Source organism: Lytechinus pictus, chromosome 2 (genome assembly GCF_037042905.1).
Source record: "Lytechinus pictus isolate F3 Inbred chromosome 2, Lp3.0, whole genome shotgun sequence".
NCBI classification, from domain to species: Eukaryota; Metazoa; Echinodermata; class Echinoidea; order Temnopleuroida; family Toxopneustidae; genus Lytechinus; species Lytechinus pictus.
The window spans coordinates 59,398,156-59,419,915 of record NC_087246.1 but is presented as its reverse complement, the minus strand read 5'-3'; the positions used below and the strand labels follow the sequence as shown (position 1 = coordinate 59,419,915).

At 35.3% G+C, this 21,760-nt stretch overlaps 2 protein-coding genes across 2 annotated transcripts; one reads left to right on the top strand and one right to left on the bottom strand.

Annotated features, from left to right (window-relative positions):
• Positions 1–463: 463 nt before the first annotated feature.
• LOC129270241 (tartrate-resistant acid phosphatase type 5-like) lies at positions 464–5,741 on the bottom strand. The gene is made up of 2 exons (XM_064095273.1): positions 5,682–5,741; positions 464–5,206 (listed from the first exon to the last, which is right to left on the bottom strand). Exon 2 carries the CDS (start codon positions 4,733–4,735, stop codon positions 3,716–3,718), a length of 1,020 nt encoding a protein of 339 aa, XP_063951343.1. The 5' UTR covers positions 4,736–5,206; positions 5,682–5,741; the 3' UTR covers positions 464–3,715.
• On the top strand, positions 5,416–20,999 carry LOC129276846 (dihydroorotate dehydrogenase (quinone), mitochondrial-like). The gene is made up of 9 exons (XM_064095272.1): positions 5,416–5,594; positions 7,817–8,026; positions 9,130–9,329; positions 10,340–10,422; positions 11,014–11,204; positions 12,451–12,570; positions 15,030–15,183; positions 15,990–16,149; positions 17,246–20,999. The coding sequence occupies exons 1-9, from the start codon at positions 5,583–5,585 to the stop codon at positions 17,295–17,297; spliced, it is 1,182 nt and encodes a 393-aa protein (XP_063951342.1). The 5' UTR covers positions 5,416–5,582; the 3' UTR covers positions 17,298–20,999.
• The last annotated feature ends 761 nt before the right edge of the window (positions 21,000–21,760 follow it).

Sequence of the window (21,760 nt, the reverse complement as noted above, 5' to 3'; positions counted from 1 at the left end):
AAACTGCTTTCATTTATATGTAAACTACAGAATTTGTCAACACTTGCTTCATCTACTTTCCAATTGTTCTCGTCCCAAATGGCCTAATTCTATTTCATCTACTAACCATTTGGTCTAATTACTACGTAGCATGCTTGTCTAATTTTCAGTGAAACTATACCCTTTTGTCTAATATACACCTGGTATGACACCATTTACCAGTGAACTGTTTATGAACCAAATTTTAATTTGACAAAGTAAAAATAATAGGAAGATGAAGTGGAAATTAGACCAACTGAACATTAGACTACATGTAAATTAAAGGGGTTTAGCCTAAGTGATAATAGGCTATCTGAGATTAAACCGACTGCTTGTAAACCAAGTGAACGTAAATAAATAAATAACCCCTGCTCTCCCTTCCCCCGCCCCCCCCCCCCCCACTGACACCTGGCTTCGGAAATAAAGACCCGATAAAGACAAAATGTATGATCATTACGTACTATGGTGATGATATGATTTTATTATAGGAATCATAAGACTCTTAACATAGTACAAAGAAAGTACTCAGTTTGTCTGCAATCATGAAAATGTCATAATTTGCAAGGATCATACATATAATAATTTCAAAATATTATTCTTTTTGCATAGAATATATAACACATAGACTGCATAGAGTTTTTAACAGGAATCTTATCAATAATAACAAAGCTATTTGAGCATATTCATAAATTTCAAATGACAAGGATGATAATTAATATTATTTGTATAGTGGTTATCACAATTATCATTATCACAATGAACACTATAACAATGAACTTTATCATAAATTAACATTATCACAAATAATTAACATTATTTGTATAGTGGTTATCACAAAACATGTCTCTAAGTGGTACTTAAATCTATTTTTAGGTGTCATATAAACAAAAATATTTTTTTTTATTATCATGTTCAAACTTGGGAGTATGCATGGTTTTAGACGTTCATATTGCATACTAGGAAAATGAATGTTTAAAATAAAGTAAATAATATTTCAGAAAGTGAAACCAAAAAATACAAACTAAATGAAAGAAGCTTCAAATTTCAGTAATTTGTACATGTAGATAGCTCTGATAAACAAATTTAGTTACGTGGGTAATTCTTTCAGCGAATGTAGGAAAATAAGAAAATCCTTCTGCAGTGAAATAACAGTTGACTTACATTATACAAAAAAAATATGAAATAGCAAGATATAATTAAGCAAATTCAAATTTTGTTTAGAATACAAACAGAACATTATTTAGACAAATACAATGTTTTGACATAAATCAATCTTTAAACGGAACTAAGATGCTTCTTTATTTTGATGATATCAGAAAAGTAACTTAAGAGGGTGATCTTCCAATTTCTTAAAAAGTGAAAAGCTAAACTTAAATGAAGTCAGGTAAAGGTTATATTGAATGTAATCGGAAATCATGTCAAAGTCAACCATTGTCACTAGAATTGTTTAAGAAACAATAGAACAACATGGTTACACAATAAAAAAAACCAATTAGTTATTGTGTCTGAGAGAAATAACACTGGAAATTAACATTTTAAAATTAAATAAGAATGACACCTTTTTAAAAGCCTGCATGTACAACCTCCAACTTTAAAGGATAAGTCCACCCCAACATACACTTGATTTGAATAAAAAGAGAAAAATCTAAAAAGCATAACACTGAAAATTTCATCAAAATTGGATGCAAAATAAGAAGTTATGATATTTGAAAGTTTCCGCTTAATTTCACAAAACAGTTATATGCACATCCTGGTCGGCATGCAAATGAGGAGACTGATGATGTCATCCACTCACTATTTCTTTTGTATTTTATTATATGAAATATGAAATATTCTAATTTTCTCCTCATTGTCCAGTGAAACAACAATTGAATTAAATTCCTCCCTGAACATGTGGATGTAGCATTGTTTAATACTATATGATTCAGTCAAGTTGGTCATTATCGTCAAATCTGTAAAAAAAAATGAGATATTGTATAATTCAAACAATAAAAAAGAAATAGTGAGGGACATCATCGTCTCTCTCATTTGCATGTCACTGAGTTGTACATACCACTGTTTTGTGCAAAATAAGCGAAACATAAAAATGCCATGTAACTTTCTTATTTTACGTCCGAATTTGATGAAAATTTCAGCATTATGCTTGTTTGATTTTCTCTATTTATTCAAATCAACATTTTTTTGGGATGGACTTGACCTTTAATGAAACAAACAAACAAATTTGTTATTCCTTGCTATTTTTATGGTTGAGGCGTCACATCAATTACATGGCAAACTATAAACTTTCTAGAAATAAAATTCCTTTGAAAATTTGGTTTAATAGCATTAGCAACCACAAAGCATTTAAACTTGTTTTAACTCTCTCATACTTGAAGTTAAAGTATCTTAACGTGCAAGTACAGGATGATCTAAGATTTACATTTGCAATTTATATTTCATTAATCCAAATTATGATTATGTTATGAGATCCTGTAGTATCAACAATAATATTATGATCATTTGTGTTACTCTCTGTAAATTTATGTACCGTAGATGTGCATGATTATTCACATGAAATCAAATCCATTTTATATAAAAAAATTATAAAACTGGAAAGATCCTAACTTGTATATCAGATTTGCATAAGTTCACTAGAACTGACAAAGATAGGAGTATAATTTTATTGAACATAATTTAAGTAAAAATGAGAGATAAATGAACACATAACCTTGCCTATGATCTTATGAATGTCATTCATAACATGATATGAACACATTAATCTCATCATGAATAAGCAATGAATGGAATGTATTTATGAAAACCATTTCCTTATAAAAAAGTTAACATTTTTACTTAGTTAATGTTGTACAAAACAACTAAGTACAATGTTACTGCACTATCATTGGTAAACAGTTTGATTGTTTTTTTTTTACATATACAGGTATATTGTTAACTAGTACAAGTAGGCTGGCATAGAACAACTTCAATTTTTTTAATGAAATTAAAAATCTATAATCTAGATCCAATCATCACATGTAGTTGAAATAATGTAGAGTATGTAGTCTGACAATTTGACCAGCCTTGCCCGGATAAACCAAGACCTGGTCAACATACATACATGTATGTGCACATTCTCTTCATTATATCTCCCCCCCCCCCTCCCCAGCTGATCCCTCCATTATTTTGGAGATTCCTAGAGTCCAAAGACAAATCACTGGGAGGGGATGGTAAAGGGTAAAACTGTCAGGTAAATGAACATCACTTCATCTTAGATATTTAGAACACATCAAGTTTTCCACATCAGGCTGCCAGCACTAGACTATGTGATGGACGGGAACTGAAGGTTTTGGCAACATAGTATCCTTTTAAATGTTATTGAAAATAAAAACATGAAAACACACAATTGTTACATCTCTTTTCTGAAAGTCAGTACATGGATGTACATAAACACTCAAGAAGCAAAGAAATAGAATAAACATCTCATAATACATTTGTAATCGATATGCATACATGTAAGGCTATAAAATGGACCATATTCAACAAAACATATCTTCCAATCAAAATTTATTTAAACAATTATTGTTTATTTACTCAGTGACTTTGCACTTTTTTTTTTCAAAAATCAGTAGATGACACAAGGAAAACACTATCAAAATAAAACCTGACCCTCAATTTGAAAGCATGACAATGAAAGATACAATCCTCATAGGAAAACATTTCACATCTTTCGAGGTTTGATGGTTGCATGGTAAAGGCTTTTACCAGCTCTTCCGTCAGCAAATGTGAAGTCCATTCCAGATGTTGTTGCTTCCATGTACGCAAACCCTCCAAGGCTAGACTCATCAGCATAATGGAACTTCACCCAGTTTGCTGGCACATCCTTCTTGTGAGCCACGGAAGGATCAACCTCGTGTGCTGATCCAATCACGAAGTATTCTACAGACGAGTTGTCTTCCCTGATATGTTGCAGGTTGTGGTCATGACCGCTGAAGTAGGCGTTCACATTGTACTTGATCAGCAATGGGCGCAGACGGTCAACAAGCAACTCTGTTGGTCCATGCTCTGCAATTGACCACACAGGGTAATGCCCTGCAACAATGACATAGGTGTCGTTCATAGTTGCCTTCAACTGATCCTCAATCCAGGAAAACTGCTTTTCGACAAGGAAAAGGTCTTTGGGCTTTGTTGGTTGCTGCAGGACGTTGAAGTCATCTGTGGTGCCAGACAGCGTGACAGTGTCAATCATGATGAAAGAAACCATTTCTTGAGTCGAAGGGATCTGATAGCGCACCAGGTAATATAATGACGGAAAGTTCCATCTCTTGGACATATTGGAGTAAAGTATCTGAGCCGTAACATTGCCATGCCAGTCATGGTTCCCCGCAACTACGTACCATGGAACCTGAAGGGAATCTGCTGTGAAGACATTTTCAAATGTTTCATTGAATCGAGGATCGGTAACGTTCTGAACTCCATCATAGTAGAAGTTGTCTCCAAGAGCAAGGACAAACTGGGTTGCATAATTTGATGCGAGGTCTCCCATCTGTTTGGCAACATACTCTTCGCAGGTCGTATAGAATGGAAAATTTGGCTGCCCTCCCCAGTCAGCGAGTACCAGGAAATTTAATGAATTCTTTTGACCCAAGTATGCTGTGTTAGAACCTTGTAGAGATACTAAAACAAACAAAATGCATGATGTAAACGATGCTATCAATGTGTGAGAAAACTGAGAATCCATTTTCTCTACTGGTATTTTCAACTTTCTCAGCTCAACAGTTGTTACAAAGTTATTGATGTTATTGATGCCTCCTTCAAATTCAGCTGAGCTGGTCTCACAAATCACATCTCATGCAAATTCGGACATGACCTAATCTAATGAAGGCAATGCCAATGCAATTGCAATCCGACCTCACTTATTTAATTTAGTTAGCTTGCTGTTCGACCTCGATTTCTCCCAAGAAGTTTTATCGCCACATCAGCAACAGTCAACCCGGCAGTTCTTGATAAAAAAACAAAGTCTAAGTGGTTTGGAGATGATTGATAAGTTTATTCAATATTCATATATGCTTGCGATCGACTACAAACAAAAGGTGAAAATGAAAATAGACTATCAGTTGCAAGGACGCGGCGTACATGTAACACGGAAATAACACTGTTGGGTTGTCACATGATCCAGGCACTTTGATCAGGTGACCTGAGTTCGTATTATCTGTAAATCAGGATAAAAAAGAAAAATATATATTTTCTTAAGTCATAAATTATGCCCTTAAACTCTTAATTAGATATAGAAGTTAAGAAAAATATACGTTCCTTGTTATTGAATTTATAATTATAACTGTTGATATTTCCATCCTTTCAAATCTCCATGAAAGACGAAAATTATTTGGTATATTAATCATCTACAGCTGAAAAGTAGCTATCCCGCGCGAAATTTCGTAAGCAACGTAAACCGTGCAAGCCAAAATTGAAGTGACTTAACTCTTTGTCAAGTTTGTGCTACATTATTTATACCGGAAAAACATAACTGCCTACAGGCTACAGTAAAGTGCTTTTCATTATATTCAAAGGATCAAAGAACGAACTCAATGTCTCTCAAGGTTAAGTATAAAATATGCTTCTTATTTTTTTTCTGGCCGAGTACTACTAGTACTATAAAGTATAAACGTTACTCGCGTACTCGTTACCTCGAGCGAAGTTCGTGCAGGCTCCACTCCACTTCCCTACCGCTACACTGCGCTTCACCTACCCGGGTAGGTGGAGCGTAGTGTAGCGGTAGTGAAGTGGAGTAGAGTGGAACCTGCACGAACTTCACTCGAGGTAGTTACTCGTTAGATCAATAAATAGATGAGACTAGACTACTTGAAAATGAAATGACTACGTATACGGACAAAGTTAAGGCTTAATTTAAGCTAATTGGCAGATCTACCCGGTTAAGTTGGACAATTCGCGATCGGATAGAGGGGGGGGGGGGGGGGGGGCGGGGAGATAAATTGATGTTGAAAATTGCTTAGAGTTATCTGTCTTTTTTTTTAATTATTGTCTTTGTGTAGTACTAGTAGATCTATAGTATTATTTTATTATCATGATTATTATCATCATCATCATTATTATCATTGTTAATGTTATTTTTATTATCATCATTATCATCATCATCATCAATTTTCATCACCACCATTGTCGTAATCATCATTATAATCATCAATCATTATCATTATGGCTACTGTTAATTTCTTCTACTTAATTGTTATAGATAGTATCCTCTTAAATTCTCTCATTTTTGTTTTATATGGTGCTCTAGATATAAAGTTTCAATAATGTCATATTTTTGTTAATGATCATGTTTATCTAGTAATACTGATTTTCCATTTCAAAGGTCTTTCCATCACCCGGTATTGGCTTGTTTAATATAAAAAAGTTGCACTTAACTTTTTAGTATATTTCTATGGACAGGGGAGGGTTGGGCTCAATTACAAGGTAATTGATCAATTAGCCTACATAATTATTAACTACATGTTTTTGAGTAATTGAAATTGAAGTTTTGAAAGGGAAAGTAATTGTAATTGAATAAAATTTAATTGACTTTAATTTCTGTCAATTACTTTGAATTACATTTAATTACGTTACAATAAACTTGCATTTATAGTTTTAGAATTTAATTTCATGACATTTTTTATGTCAACTGCTTCAGCATCAAAGAGAGTAAGAGGCAGAATCCGTGCTCTTTAACCTAAGCCTTCATTCTGTCAGTTTCTATATAACTTAGAATAATGTTGAAATAGGTCATAGGTGGTACTATGTTCAGAATAAAAACTGGTTCCATTTATGACTTTCCTAGAAAGTAATTGAAATAGTAATTGACAAAAGTAATTGTAATTGAAAAGTAGGCCTTATTGTAATTGAACATTTCTTCAATTTCATAATTGTATTTGAAGAAATTGATTTAGCCAAACCCTGGCAAAAGGGTGGCATCAGGATTTTTTAATGGGGGAGGGGGGGGGGGCAATGGCAAAAGGTGAAGCCATTTTGTTTCAATTGAATAATAGGGGTTATAGGCCTATAGAGTAGGCCTAACATGATCCATATCTGACTTCTTGATAGGGCCTAGTCTTTATTCTTTCTTCCCTTCTCTTTTTCTTTTTCATCATTTTCTCCTCTTTTTTTTTTCTTCGTTACTCTAACAAGCATAGGAATGCATTCACCCCCTCCCCCTAAGTAATGCCCCTGGTATATGTGTGTATGGTCGCATATCCTGATGCTGTCTTCCTAAAGCCATGAGCAATGCAACTGGCTTGTAAAAGTTTGGATGAGATTAACATGCTTTATCTGCAGCCCTGTTACGGCGCATTTTGGTTAATGGCACATTGGTAATCTCTATCACTTGTGTAATTTCTTGGTAGCTTTGTTCTTTGATAGACAAGTAGCCAGCTATTTAACAGGTTAGCTTGCTTCTATGCACTCCACTAATCCGGTCATTAAATTTTGGCCCTTACGGCTGCCCATAAAAATTTACCCAAAACTTATGTGTGTGTAACTTACACTGCCTTTTCTAACAAGCCTTTCCATTTCTGAAAATCTGTTGATTTAATTAAGTTTCAAAATTGATGTAAAATGGAAAATGCATTTTGTCATATGAATTGTAGGCTACACAGCCATGACAGCAGAGACCTGAATTCTGCTCTGCAAAGGAAAATTCAATGGATTCTCTTATGAAAAGTAATTAACAAAAAAAAAAAATTTTGATTAACTGGTAAACCCAAAATCACCGTTCCTCAATATCATGTTTCATCATCATCATTATTTTCCTTCTACTATTTTACAGGATAAGCTCAAGGGTGCTGCTATTATCCTTGGAGGGGGTGCTGTTTGTTTCACCGGGATCAACATCGCTAATGGCAATGAGAAGTTCTACCATGACTTTGTGATGCCAGCGTTCCGATGGGTAGACCCAGAAAGAGCCCACGTCTTGGCAGTGAAAGCCGCAGCTTGGGGATTGGTGCCAAGGAGCAAGTACAAGGATTCTTCAATTCTGGTAAGCATTGATCATTGCTTCCCATTCGAAACAGTGTGGTGTTTCATAAAGGTAACTAATAAAGTTCAAAGATATGCCTGACATTACGCACAAGTAGAACTTTTCCAGTTTGGCCCTTGTGAGGGGACAATCTACTATCTTCCTTGCTAAACATAAAGGGAGACTCGCAGAAATCAAATTATAATTCCCCCCCCCCCCCCGACCCCAAGTTCACTTCAGCAGGAGGCAACTGAAGTGGAAGGGGGGGGGGGTTAATGTAACTTTTGTGAGTCTCCTTCTGGAGGAAGTAGATTCCCTCTCACAAGTAACCAAAGTGGACAAGACTGGAACATGTTTTTAGACCGTGCTAAGTTAGGGTCACTTTTCTCCTATAAAGTCATGCATACATGTATTTTACGAACGGAAATATGAAACAAACCCAGTTTGACAGTTTCGTATTATTTTATGTACGACTAGTTAACCGTCTTAAATTATATGCCCCCAAATTACAAAATTTCTGTATTTTTACACAAACTATGCCTTCAATGCATGATAACAACAATAATTTAGATCCAAAAATAAGTGGAATTCAACTATTATGGAATACAAATTATTGAAATCTGATTCTGCTCAAGAAACTGTCACCAGTTATGTATAAATTTATTTTTAAACAGCTTTATCCTTGCACCCTGTTATGGAAAAAAAAACTATTTGACAGCTAAATGCAGCAAACATAATGAAGATTTGTCAAAGTACAATCAATATTGCAAAGTATGTTAGGACCGTAAACTTTTGACCCACTAAATTCATGCAAATCATGTGATTTATCCACCATATATACTTCCCTAGACAGTGGCGGACCGTGACCCGGAGGAGACAAAGCATTGGAGGGGCACTGTATTGTTTGTGAACAATGCTGTGCCCCTCCAATGCTTTGTCTCCTCCGGGTCACGGTCCGCCACTATCCCTAGATATATTTGATAAAAACATTCTTCATAAAAATATAATAGATACAGACTCTATCTATTATAGCAAGCATGTGTAAAGATGTAAAAATTTGATAATTTTACACTGGGTGTATACAAACCTAGATGATTCCAACTGTCCATATTTTTCCATTACAGCACTGCAAAGCCATGGGTTTAGAATTCACCAATCCCATTGGTATGGCCGCTGGATTTGACAAGCATGCAGAGGCCATGAATGGTCTACTCAAGATGGGTTTTGGGTTCGTAGAGGTCGGCAGTGTCACCCCTGAACCCCAAGAGGGAAATCCCAAACCAAGAGTGTTCAGATTGACCGAAGACAAGGCAATTATCAATAGGTATTGAAGAAACTGGGGAATGTCTTAAGAAGAATAAAGTCGTACTAAATATAATATTTAAGTGAAAATGCGCACATGATAATATTTTTAAGGCCACCGCACACCTTACAACTGTTCCCGATCTGATTTTGGAACAAATCGCATTTTGCTCATTTTCTGAAAATGTGAATGGAACATATCTTTTTATTTGACGTTAAAATTAATTGAAAGAATACTAATATAACCATTTTGAAAGATTGCAAGCCTTTATTTTGGAGTAAAGGCCATTAGGCCATATTAGTTTCAAATCGTAGCCAATCGTACGACTACTATGACGTCATTACGACTAGATATTAAATTTGCTTTTATTATAAGAAGGATGATAGCATAAAGTCACAGATTTGAACATAGGTATTTATACGATGATTTAGAACATTACACAGTAAGATATTCAAAGTCTCAATATTAGCTTCAAATTCTACTACATTTTATTCTGAAGTCGGGTCGCAGACCAATCGTAAGGTGCGGTCACCTTAACATGCAGACTCATTGATTGAAATGTGTGAAGCGTGTTTCATGAGCATGATGTGACTAATGCAATTATGCATACATACAAGTGGAAATTTATGAACAGTTTTTTGTCAGACTAAATATTCTATAAACTTTCCTCAGATTGTAAGCATTGTTAACTGTTCAGGCTTGAAGCAATAAAAAGTTACCATCATATTTATATGAATGTCTAGAATAAGGTCAGCGATGTTCATTTATCATAAAGTTTTACTTTTCCTTTTTATTGCACTTATGATCAATTTCCAGCATTCCACAAAGCCTCAAACTTTGGTGTTTTTTCTTAGTGTTCTGTTACAGCCACCAAAGTGTGATGGATGAAGAAAATAAAGAAACATGAACAATCAAATACACGGGAGTCTGCCTTAAGCAAATCTCTTGTAAATGCATGCATGTTTTGTCAGAATACCACCCATGTCACACATTATTTCATGATGATGTATGTTTATTCCTTCTCCCTGTAGGTATGGCTTTAATAGTGTTGGACATGACTTAGCTTATCAAAGACTGAAGGAAAGGCAAGAGCAAGCAGCACATCTACCTGAAAGTAAGCTAATTGTAATGTCATGCTAAATCATGGAAGCTAATTGACATTTTCTTTGAAGGAAATCTTCAGAATTTTTGCTAACATTTTAGGCAGAAGTCAATTTTATATCAGTCTTTTTCCCCCTCCCATTGCTTTTTTTCAACACCCCCCCCTGAAAATGTTGTAACTCTTTTGAGTGGACTTTACATGTACCTTCAACCATTTTAGTTACATTCAAACCTGTCTGTAACGACCACCCAAGGGAGCTATTAAAGCAGTCTTTTATGGACAGATTGCAGTAATACATATTCCAATCAATCACCCTGAGAGGCCTAAAGTCACGTGGTCTAGTTATTCAGGTGATGTTATAGCAAGTTCAAATACGTTTTCTGTGCAAACCCTTCACTCAAGGAAAGTGATCTGAATAGATGCATCCTGAAGTCCCTGGATTTATGCATGGAAGGAAAATTGAAACAAGTGGTATTTTTTCTAGTGTTGTCTCTGGACCCACTTGCTTTCAAACTCAGAATGTATTTATTATAGACTCTTTCTTTCTTCCAAGAATGTACTTAGTTCAACATTCTTGTATTCCATTTATGCCTGCTATGATAGATCAAAGAGGCATAATTGGCGTCAACCTTGGGAAGAACAAGACCTCTCCAAGTGCGGTCCAGGACTATGTCAATGGTGTGAAGAAACTAGGCTGCTTAGGGGACTACCTAGTCATCAACGTCTCTAGTCCCAACACACATGGGCTAAGGGCTATGCAGGGAAGACAGCAGTTAGCAGAGCTTGTTGACCAGGTATGGTATCCCCAAAGAAATAATTATAATAATAGACTGTTAGATAGCTCTTTCTATCTAGAAATATTCTATTTCTAGATGTATAAGCAATATAGAAAGAATATTTCAGGTCTTAAAATCATCTAGGTAGTGAGGTAGATAAAGAATCTTGGTTACTGTAAAAGTTATTTTCAAGAGTTTTGCCAGTCCAATATCATTGAAATATCAATCATTATTGTCACTCTATATGCAAACAATACCTAAAACATTATTATACAGAAAAGGTGAAAAGGGGGAAGAAAGAAAATTGCAACATCTATATGCTTAAATACTGGGTCCATCAGCTATGGTGTCCTCAATGAGAGCTAGTCACATTGACTTGATAAAATACACTACGTAGACTTCATCTGCTTCTTTATGAGGAAGGAGGCTGCCCCTTCCTGTGGCAGAGACTTTTTTATTTTTTGCTTTTGGAAAAGTGCTTTTTCATGCTTTGTAGCAGAAATCAAGCCATGTGTATTAAAAACTTATGCAGTTGATTCTCTTCATAATGAACAATAATAAGAAGATGATGTCTGACTGAAGGTTTTCATGGTGTTATGAACAATTGCGGAAATGACAGAAAACGTGTGTTCTTGAAAGGACTAAGAAAAATGGATAGAGGTAGAAATGGATGGAGAAGTCAGAAAGTGGAAGTTGGAAAGTAGAGTATCTTTCGGAAATAATTGTAGTCCTAAAAGCACTGTATACCAGAAAAAAGTAGAAAAGCTTGAGTAGGCAAAATGAGAGGCTTGAGTAGAAGGTGGGATTGAGTTTGAGAGGTGAGAAATGCTTGAGTGGATGAGAGAAGGCTGGCTTGAGTTGGTAAGTGGAGTCATAGAGCAGGAGCAGGATAGCATAACAGTTATGAACCAAGAAAGTGGGGGTGGATTCCCCCCCCCCCTTTTCGACTTCCTCCGGATGAAGCCCTTGTAACATGACAAGAGTCTGAGTTATGTTCTAGCTTAGTTACCAAAAATCTTATTAATTTCAGCCCAAGTGCAGTAGCCAAGTATGTTTTCCTCATTGAAGCCAACTATTTCTCCCTTGTGTTATTGATATATCTTAAACAAATATTACGTTTTTTTTCCGAAATTGGTTGGACTTGGTTGGTGTTTTTGTTAGCTTTATGCTCATAAGCAAAGTCTAGTGTTCTTTACGGCTGTAGAATAATTACAAATTTAAGGGCTTTAGCATTTTTTCAATTATTTTGATTTTGGTTCTGTAGGTAGTTGCCATGAGAGATCTCTTGCCCTGTACACCTAAACCTCCAGTTCTTGTCAAAATAGCTCCTGATTTAACTCAAGCTGATAAGGAGGATATAGCTGCTGTAGTGATGGCCAAAAAGGTGAGAGAAGGAAAATTAGCTTTAACAAAATGATTATATCATTGACAGATAAACAAATGGATGAATTTTAACATCCGTTGGTAAAAAAAAGTATTGCAATGTAAAGTGATTTATTGCCACTTTGTTTACTTGCCATTTGGTCTCGTCCTACTTATCTTGGTTTGTCTAGAACTACTTAATCCTCCATTCGATCTAATTGCCATTTAGCCTATTTACCACTTTGCCTAATTTCCAGTTAAGCTATACCTAGTTCGTCTTACATCCATTTGGTCTAGCACCATTTAGCCTAAATGATTTTCATTTAACAAAGTGGGAATAATAAATAGAAGATGTGGAAAATACACGTCTTTTCATTAGACTAAATGACACTTAAACTAAGTGAGTGTTAGACAGTTGGATCAAATGGCAGTTAGACAAAATTGATAGTAGACCAATACCATGGGTTAAGCCATGATGATGTTCGTCAATGTGAAAATTAAACCATCTGCCTGTAGACCAGTGAATTCAAACTTACAAAGTATTCAGAGTATTGTTACTGTTAAACTACAGGCAAAACCTTCATTACAGCAGATAAAATATCACAAAGATTTTTGAAATGTGAAGGGATTGGTAAATGAATGCTTACTATTGGTTAAAATGTTGATCATTCAAATCAACAAAGTGCCTTATTTTATCTTTAAAAAACATTTCCTATCAAAATATCAAATGCCTTTTAAATATGCATTGAAAGAAGCAGACCAGAGATCGTTTGCAAGTTTGCAATTAATTACAAGGTTTGTGATTAACTTTGGGACTTGCAATTAATTGTAATATAAACTGTCATATTGAATGTGTAAATGAAATCAAAGTTTGCTTTTGAGCAGTTCAGTGTCAATGACCTTGAAGCTGGCTCATGTAGGTCATTGCTTTGTTGGGGATGATTGCTTGTAGATTACACAGGAAATGCTTTCTATGAAATGTACACATTGGTTAAGAAACTTACCTCTACTGGGGTGATCAAATATGAAAGTCACCTTGACTAGTGTGATAATTTTATATGTAAATTACAGGCAGATGAAATCTACAATATTGGATTTTGTAAACAAGGAGGAATGTAATTTACCATTAATATTGATTAACAGTGTGTGACTCTTCAGGATTGGTGCAAGAGGTCAAAAGTTCACTTAAAATCTTTTCTTAGGAAAATATTTATCATTAAAAAAAATCAGGGCTTTAAATATAAGGCTATCAGGGCCATGGCTGGGTACACTGGTGGATCCAGAGTGGGGGGGGGGGGGGGGGGGCACAGCTGGCCTGCACCCCCCCCCCCTTTTGAGAAGCAAAATAAAAATTTGTAATGTGAAAATGCCATTAAAACAGGAGTGTGCCCACCCCCCTTTTGAAAGTGAAGACCTTTTTTTTTTCAAGGAAAATGTGCCCCCCCCCCCTTTGGAAAATCCTGGATCTGCCCCTGGCTGGGGATACCTTGCTGACTGACCTTAATGCCCCTCTCATACACCATAGAGATTTGTTTGTTCTGTATAACCATGGACCTATGAAAGCTGGACATTCATCGGTTAGTTAATGAATTCACTAACATCTGACTGTCATTGTCATGTGAATAACATTCTCTTCATATTTATCTCCTGTGATACCATCATGGTCGCCGTCAACTAAACCATGAGTTACAGAAGCTTTCGGTGATTAGACATTTAACATTAGACAAATTGTATGCGCAGAAGGTAATAAATTGCCTGAATTCTCGGAAATTAATGTGCAGTTCTGGTTTACAAATGGTTATCTTAGTTCCATGGTTTTTATTTGGAAAAATGTATGAATATTTCAAGATAGAGGCTGAAATGAAATTGATTGATTGTAATTTATAATCACATTTTAAAGATTTCCTCACAATATTCCAAAGAAACATGGTGGGTTTCTTGTAGGGGTCGTCCCCCTCTCGTTGTTAGAAAAGTCACTATGAGTGTGCAGAAGCGTGCAAATCGATAATAATAAATTTGATATCACAAAAATCGTCTGCTTCTCAATTTGCTGTTCCAAATCTGAAACATCTTAATTGAAAGGTATAATCTGCTACAAGACATCAGCCAACAAACGGCAAAAAGAGCAAAACATTCCTTTGTGAAGATCAGATTCGCCTTGGTAGTCGCTATTGTCAAAGCACCTGTATGTTATCATTAATATGCACATAATCAGGAGACGGCGACTATGATTGCATCAAAAGAATGCTCGCGTTAATCGTCCATTTCTTATAGGTCCATGGTATAACCAACTGGAAATGTGGCCTTGCTCTATTCAAATAAATAAATGTAAGATTTTAAAAGGCTCTAAAGAGACACAGATAGGGGTGATTTTGAGCCCCAAAACAATTTTTTTAAAAAGATGGTACTATAAGTGCATTTAAGTGTGGGAAATTTATAAAAAATTGTGTCTAAAGTGATTACTTTTGTTGTTGTCTTTAGGGTGCTGTGGAGGGTATCATCGTAACCAACACAACGATAACTCGTCCTGACAGCCTAGTGGGCAAGCATAAAGGAGAGACTGGTGGTTTGAGTGGTGCTCCTTTAAAAAACATGTCAACAGCGGCAGTTCGGGATATGTACAGATTAACAAATGGTGAGAAATGTCTATGAATGTTTTAGATTTCATTAGGATAAGTGTAAAAGCAAACTTGTTACCTGGATTTACGGGGTCAGAGAATTTTAAAAGTTTAAAGGGATCATTGAATTGTAAGTTCTGGCTAGTTTGTAATGTAGGCCTCATTCTCCACCCGTCACAGGTGAGCACCAAATTGCCGCCAAAGTTCATATGGCCTGATGAAGTTTTTTTTATAGGACTTGAAATGTCACAATGAAATATACAAGTAAGTCCATGTTTACACTTATCAGAAAATGATGAGAAATATGCACAAGCCTGCCTAATAGAAATTCAGGATTGTAGTTTCTCAAAAATATTTAACTTGAGAATCTTTATTTATATTTGGTAAAATCGATGAAGACTTCAAGAGAAGTAACATGAAAACTAATTTGAGGTAAAATAATATTTGTCCACATTTTTTTTTTTCATCTGTAAATTTTCTCAGCCTATGCACATGCGAGTGTAAACCAATACAAGTACTCTTTGCTGCAAATTGTAGGCAATACTGTGTATCTCTGAAATAGGGGAAACCCAAGAATAAATAAATATTTTAAAGTAAATTTGCAATTATGGTAACTCACATGGAAACACTGATTTTTATTAGTTGCTGATTATTGTTACCATGGTGTTTACCATAATAGCAAAGTTATCATAATCGTAAGTCCTCAAAGAAACAGCTCTGCATGATGATGATATCGTTTCTTTAGTATTAATGTATTTTCCTTTACTGGACATAATTTTAATACATAACACTTGCACTTTCACTTTCAATAAATTTTTTTCAGGTAAAGTGACTATCGTTGGAGTGGGTGGAGTCAGCTCAGGTCTAGATGCCTATGAGAAAATAAGAGCTGGAGCCTCATTGGTTCAACTCTACACTGCATTTGCATATGAAGGACCACCTCTTCCGTCTAAAATTAACAGGGAATTAGAAGAATTGCTGAGGTAAGTTTCCCCACATCTTTTAAAAGCCAGATGGGGTGAACTTTTTTATTTTTCATTTAAAATGCTGCAAACTTCAGCCAATGTGTGTCGTTCTACAAGTCTGTAATTACATTAAAATAAAAAAAAAGATATCTAACATACCAAAAAAAGAGTAATTAAACAATTGCATTATCAAAAAGAAAGTGATGAATTGAGTAAAATACAATGACATTTGTGTGTAATGCATATGAGATAGAGATATATGTAGCGGGATAAAACACCCGGATTAGACATGATACATTGGACGGGCCCACCATTTTGCTTAAATAATTTGACTGGATCTGCCACTGTATTTATAGGCCTACAGTTTGACTATAAATTTACTCTTTACAAAGTGAATGAGAGGACGACATGGGCTATAGGATACGTTATATTACAAAGTCCATAGTCTTTTAAGTAAGAAATAGGCACATTCTTTAGTTTTATTATTTCCTATTCTAAATACTTTATATTTTCTATCAAATGCAAAGCTGACAGATTATCAAGAAAATCTTTAAATTCATGTTGAACTAATCGCTTGTGCAGTCAAGAATCCATTTAGTTTTATTGTGCAAATATTCTGAGTCATTTAGTCACTTCTCGGCTAATCTTAATTAAAATTTGAATGTATCATATTTACTAGTTTGTCTAGATTGAGATGAGATATTATCCATTTCCCGATTCAATCCATAAAGTATTTGGTATAGAGCCTTTTCCTTATGGTTACAAAGCATCATAATTTGCTCCACTAAACAGGCACATTGGCCACTCAACAGTAATAATAACATTTCAAAAAAGGCCAGTTGAGAAACATAGACAGTCATTGTAATAATTTAACTTATTTCCAGAGTGAGCAAAATGGACAAGATTATATGTTTTGTAATCACTAATGTACTGTTGTTTTGGGGTTTTTTTAAATAATTTTTTCAAAGGTATACAAAACGGCTACAAAGAAAGGGGGAGAAAACGGCTATAAAACGACTTACAAAACAGCAAGTTGCTAACTTTGTGTCAATTCTTAATCTATCATTAAATTTCATTCTGAAAGTTATTTTTGTCTATTTTTTTTTGTTTACAGAAAAGATGGATTTAAGTCTGTATCAGATGCAGTCGGAGCAGACAACAGATAGCATCACTTCACACAGATATACTTCACAAAGATAGACAATAAACTGGAATACTAAAATGGCATATTTCACTTCTGCATATCTGGTTCCTGTAGTACAAATCTTAATAATTGCTTGTACAGTTGATTTGTATTCAATGTAAAAATGCAAATATAAATCACCTTCATAAAGTGTTCATTGATGTGCTCTTCTAGTCACCTGGGCTATGCAATTTATGCATCCTGCTATGTCAGACATGCTTGCATAATATCTTGCTTTAAAATTTGCCCAACACTATAGAAGGAAGGAAAGGTCATTTGAGAAAATTTGCCCGTGAGGTATCTCCAAACGAGTCCATTCAACCTTGTCTGTGGCCAGCCACAGTAGTTGTCTGAACAAGCCTCGAGGGGCCAAAGTCTTACAAATATACTAACCTGTTGGCTAGTTATGCTATAACATTATTCTGCAGACTCCTCCAGGAAATGCCTGGGCTTAGTTTTGACTGGGATTACCTGATTGTGTACAGAAGAAGTCATATCTCTCATTACCTTTCAGAGCTTATTTTGGAACACCACTATTTCTTGCATGGTCTTTTAAGAAAGGTATTACAGTAATAATTTTCGATGTCACGTATGATGTAGTAATTACTTCTGAAAACATGATTATGTAATCCATAATGATCTTAAATTTCTCCATGTCCATGTATTTTTGTATAAAGATAATTTTTGGTGGTCTCCAAAAACACAGGTTCCACAGTATTAATTTTAGATATTACCATGTGCTAATTGTCAATACCTCATATGTATACAAGAAATTAAAGCCATATTTACCTTGAAGGTCTACATATCCATGTATATTTGTATAAAGGTCATTTGTGTGGTCTTCAAAAACACAGGTTTCACAGTATTATTCTTAGATGTCATAAGGTAACGAGGTAATAGTAATTACTTCTTAGAACTTGTGTAAAAGAAGAAATTTTGTTTGTAATGACTTTAAAGGTCTACATGAATTTTTTTGTGTATGATCTTTAAAAACAGGTTTCATGGTAATAATTCTAGATATCACTTATGAGGTATAAGTAAAAATATCTTTTTTAAAAAGATAAATGCCAGTTGTAACAAATTCAAAGTGAGCTCGTACTGAATCCAATAAAATGACCACAAAGTGTCTGCATATGTGCCAAGGGATTCTGGAACTGGAAGAAATCATGTAATTACTGAGAAATTTGCAAAATAAACATGGCATTCCAGCCAAATGTCAGGGCTTTTTTCAAGCAATAGTAATACACTGCCCCAGGGTTCTAGCTAGACCAATTAAGTGCCAGGTAAAATATGAAGAGGCGAAGCTTCGAAGTGAGTCTATTGGCAAAACAATGCATGCATAATTTTAATTGTGCAAACACATAAGACTTTACCAACTTGAAATACATATTCAGAAAATTTTAGTTCACTTTTTCAGAAAATTTGTGCCTGGTGGCACATCAAATTTTAACCCAATAGCCAGTCGGTAATTTGCCTTGACTGGTGGCTCTACCCGGCATACTTGAACCCTGCACTGTCCCATACGTGCTTATCTGTTTATGCAATCTCCGAAAATTGTAATTGTACCAGATCGAGATCTGTGATGACATATTAAGAATTAACATTGTTTTTACAATTTACAGGTTTTCTCATGAAATCATTGTTTACTGCAACTGCATTCAGTAATCTTTAAAACTTTGTTTTGTTAAAAAATGAAATTCAATCTCTCAGGGCCTTTAAGGTCTATACATTGGTATAAAATCATGTTTGTGCGGTCCTTGAAATCAGGCTTCACATTAATAATTCGAGATGTCACTAGTAAGTAAGAATATATAACAGTTTTAGTAATAGTATCCATGATGCGAATGATCTGAATGAAATTCAAGGTATTTATAGAATTTCAGAGAATAGGTGACTTATATTTTCATTGTCTTTTTTGTATTGAGACATAATTTTATATGTATGTTCTATGGGTATGTCTAGGAATAATCTTAATTTTTTTTTAGAAAAAACCCCACAGAAATCAGGTAATGAAATTTGCTGGACAGTTGATGGGCATATTGTTTGTGTCAAAACATAAAGAGGTTTTTTGTACATGTATTATGTGGTGCTTTTGTAACACCAAATGTATCATTTTCTCAAAGTTGCAATTAATGATACTGCGCACATTAAGGCAGTGTGTGACATATAAGGTACTGAGTTGGCTCAGTTGGTTAAGCATCTGCCTTTGGAATGAAAGATTGTTAGTTCAAGGCTTCTCCAGACATGACTCAAGAGTATGTTGTGTGTAGCTTTTACACAAGGCCCTGTGTCGGTATTGATATTTATATCAAATATACCAAATGAAAAAAAACTATCCGATAAAAGGCAGGGTGAATATGAGCAATGCGAGCTCAGCCACAGGGCCTTTAAGAACCTGACTTGGATTTCCCATTTTAATCATTGTTTCTGACGCGCAATTAGTACCTGGAGGTAACAGCCAATCATTGAGCGTATTGTTCGCATTAATGAACCCCCATACCACAGAAGTGAACATTCGGGGGCCCCGATATCATGAGCATCAACGGTGCAGATTGGCACATCGGCATGCTCATGAATGATTCATTCATTAACATTTCCGCCAGAATCAAAAAGGCCTAGTGACTGAAGTTGCTCGATAGCATGTTCACCCAGGTTTTGCCAACTCATCATCGACCGCGAAACTCATCTCAGCCACTTTTTGATGAGGAATATGGCCAAGTGATGAGGCCTTGTCCAAAGGCTACATTGTGTGCTTATGTGTCCCTCCCATTTCCATAGACACACGTTACAGTGGAACCACTCTTCCCTTGAAAAGGTTGCCATATATAAGGGGTCCTCACCTTTGCATCTTAAGATCCGGTGACACGACATTTGCTCCTGCTACCATTACTCCAGGCTTAATATCGTCTAAAGATTTAGGGTTTCAATAGGGTTTTGTTAGGTTTAGGGTAGGGTATAGTGTTTTAAGTTGGTCATTCGATTAGTGTGTGGAATTTAGAGCGGAGCAATTGTTGCCGGAGCAAATTTCATGGAACCTAAGATCCTACAGCACTATTCGTGTAAGGATAGGGGTTAACCCAGGTGTAGTGGTTTACCTGTATACCACCAATCAGCTATATCGGGAGACCTGTGGGTCACAATGATTCAGTTCACTTTTCACCTCCCAAGCACGGGTGATGCCAAACAAATACGTGATACAATCTACCAAAATGGGAAAGAGACATTCACTGTTAAGGTGCAGCTCAAAAGTAAGAGAAAAGGTTTTTGTCAAGCAATAATGAAACCATTTCGTCCAAAAATAATTGTACCCTTCTATTCTTATAGATACTGCCTATCTCTTCATCATTATCAATGTCATTTCAGGTTTAATTTCAGTATTAGAAGAAAATGTTTTGTTGTTGACATTTATTGGAATTGGATGAATGTATGGTAACATATAATACTGTTTATTTAAGAAACATGAAATGTTACTGTAAATTTAAATATGAGATTGTTTTTTTATAGCTCAAAGCGAAAATACAACAATGTCATTAAATGAATGAATAAAAAACACTTCACCTTTCATTTTCCTTTATCTTGTCTGAGTAGTACAGTGTATAATCATGTTCTATAGATCAAGAAAGCCGTCAGAAATTAATTACTTATACAGTACAACTAATAAATGTAAAACCTTGCCTTGTCACCCAACCTTTCGCACAAGAAATAGTTCATGATGCAAGAGTTTTTCATAACCATTTTCTTTAAATCATTTGAGACCAAATACGCAAGGAGCAGTCATGCAGTATGTAACAAGGCAAACGCCAAGCGTTGTCTCGCCTGCATATTGCAGTCATGAAGATACTGCATGTCAAAACTACATGTATGCTATATGACTTAGATGGACCTCTGTTACGAGTTTGGCGATCCCACCTCGAAGCTATAGAAAGTTATTGTGTGTACAACACAGCAGTGCCAGTCATGGAAAGTTCATTGACCTTTGACCTTAATCAAATTCAACTCACATTCGAACTTGACCTGCACCTTCAAGAGATGGACCTCGTTTGAATTTGGCAATCCTACCTCGAAGATATAAAAAGTTATTATGTGTACAACAAAGCACAGTGCCAGTCATGGAAAGTTCATTGACCTTTGACCTTAATCAAATTCAACTCACATTTGAACTTGACCTGCACCTTCAAAATATGGACCTCTTGTATGAATTTGGCAATCCTAACTCGAAGATATAGAAAGTTATTGTGTGTACAGCACAGCACAGTGCCAGTCATGGAAAGTTCATTGACCTTTGACCTTATTCAAATTCGGCTCACATTTGAACTTGGCCTGCACCTTCAAGAGATGGACCTCTGTTATGAATTTGGCGATCTCACCTCGAAGCTATAGAAAGTTATTGTGTGTACAACACAGCACAGTGCCAGTCATGGAAAGTTCATTGACCTTTGACCTTAT